Source organism: Nanorana parkeri, unplaced genomic scaffold (genome assembly GCF_000935625.1).
Source record: "Nanorana parkeri isolate BGI_ZX_2015 unplaced genomic scaffold, ASM93562v1 scaffold1780, whole genome shotgun sequence".
NCBI lineage: Eukaryota > Metazoa > Chordata > Amphibia > Anura > Dicroglossidae > Nanorana > Nanorana parkeri.
The window spans coordinates 42,477-43,265 of NW_017308048.1; the positions used below are offsets into that span (position 1 = coordinate 42,477).

Genomic DNA, 789 nt, shown 5'->3' on the forward strand with positions numbered 1-789 from the left:
GGAAGCAGCCTGCAGGTCTGCCATTCTCCATGGGGGGGGTTGGGGGGTGGGGCATTGAGGAACCTGGCCTTGGGGCAGCAGAGAGAGTAAATCCGGCCCTGTCAGTAACCCAACTACCCTCAGGACCACAATCTTGTCTGTATTGCACGGCGGCTCTCTAACAGTCGCCGGGCACACAGATTCCTGACAGTTGCCGGAGCCGCACATTATTCCATCGCCTATACTCACCCACTACGATCTCCGTATGTTTATGTTGAGGGTCGAAGGGCGACTGCCCCTTGCCATCGAGGGCCAGAGTCTCGTTGTTGCTGTTGGTTGGCAAAGTGAAGGTGTCCAAATTCTAAAACAGAAATTAAAATATTCAAATCACGGACATTTTTTTTAGGTTTGGAGGGAACGAGGAACGCTTTCATCAGGCGGGAAGACTTCTTTTCACTTCCTGTGCAGATGCCAACGTTGTCACCTTGACAGGAAGTGAGAAGAAACCCCCCAGTATGTACACAGGCACCAGAAAAAACGCGCCCACCCAGATTTTATCTCCTATCCCCATCATGTGATTTCTCATCCGGCACTACAGCACACCAGAGGAGCTCAGGCCCGGACCAGCAAGCAGGCACCTCCGGCATTTGTCAGAAAGGACCGGCTCGCTTCCTGTGCAGACCAGGCCTTGTACTGGATGAGCAGAGCCGTAAGTGCGATGTCAGTACGGATAACACTCTCTTGGAATCTACCTACCACGTAGGTGCAGCTGGGGCTGAAGGCGTTGGTCCCGCAGACGTAGAGGTGCGT

The 789-nt window shown here is 53.6% G+C and overlaps 1 protein-coding gene across 1 annotated transcript in view; it reads right to left on the reverse strand.

Moving 5' to 3' along the window:
- SEMA4A (semaphorin 4A) overlaps positions 1-789 on the reverse strand; it is a 52,176-nt gene that overhangs the window by 14,550 nt on the left and 36,837 nt on the right. The window contains exons 4-5 of the mRNA XM_018571553.1: positions 736-786; positions 201-340 (exon numbers count right to left, since the gene is read on the reverse strand). Of these exons, the coding sequence (XP_018427055.1) occupies positions 201-340; positions 736-786 (191 nt within the window). The remainder of the gene's footprint in view (positions 1-200; positions 341-735; positions 787-789) is intronic.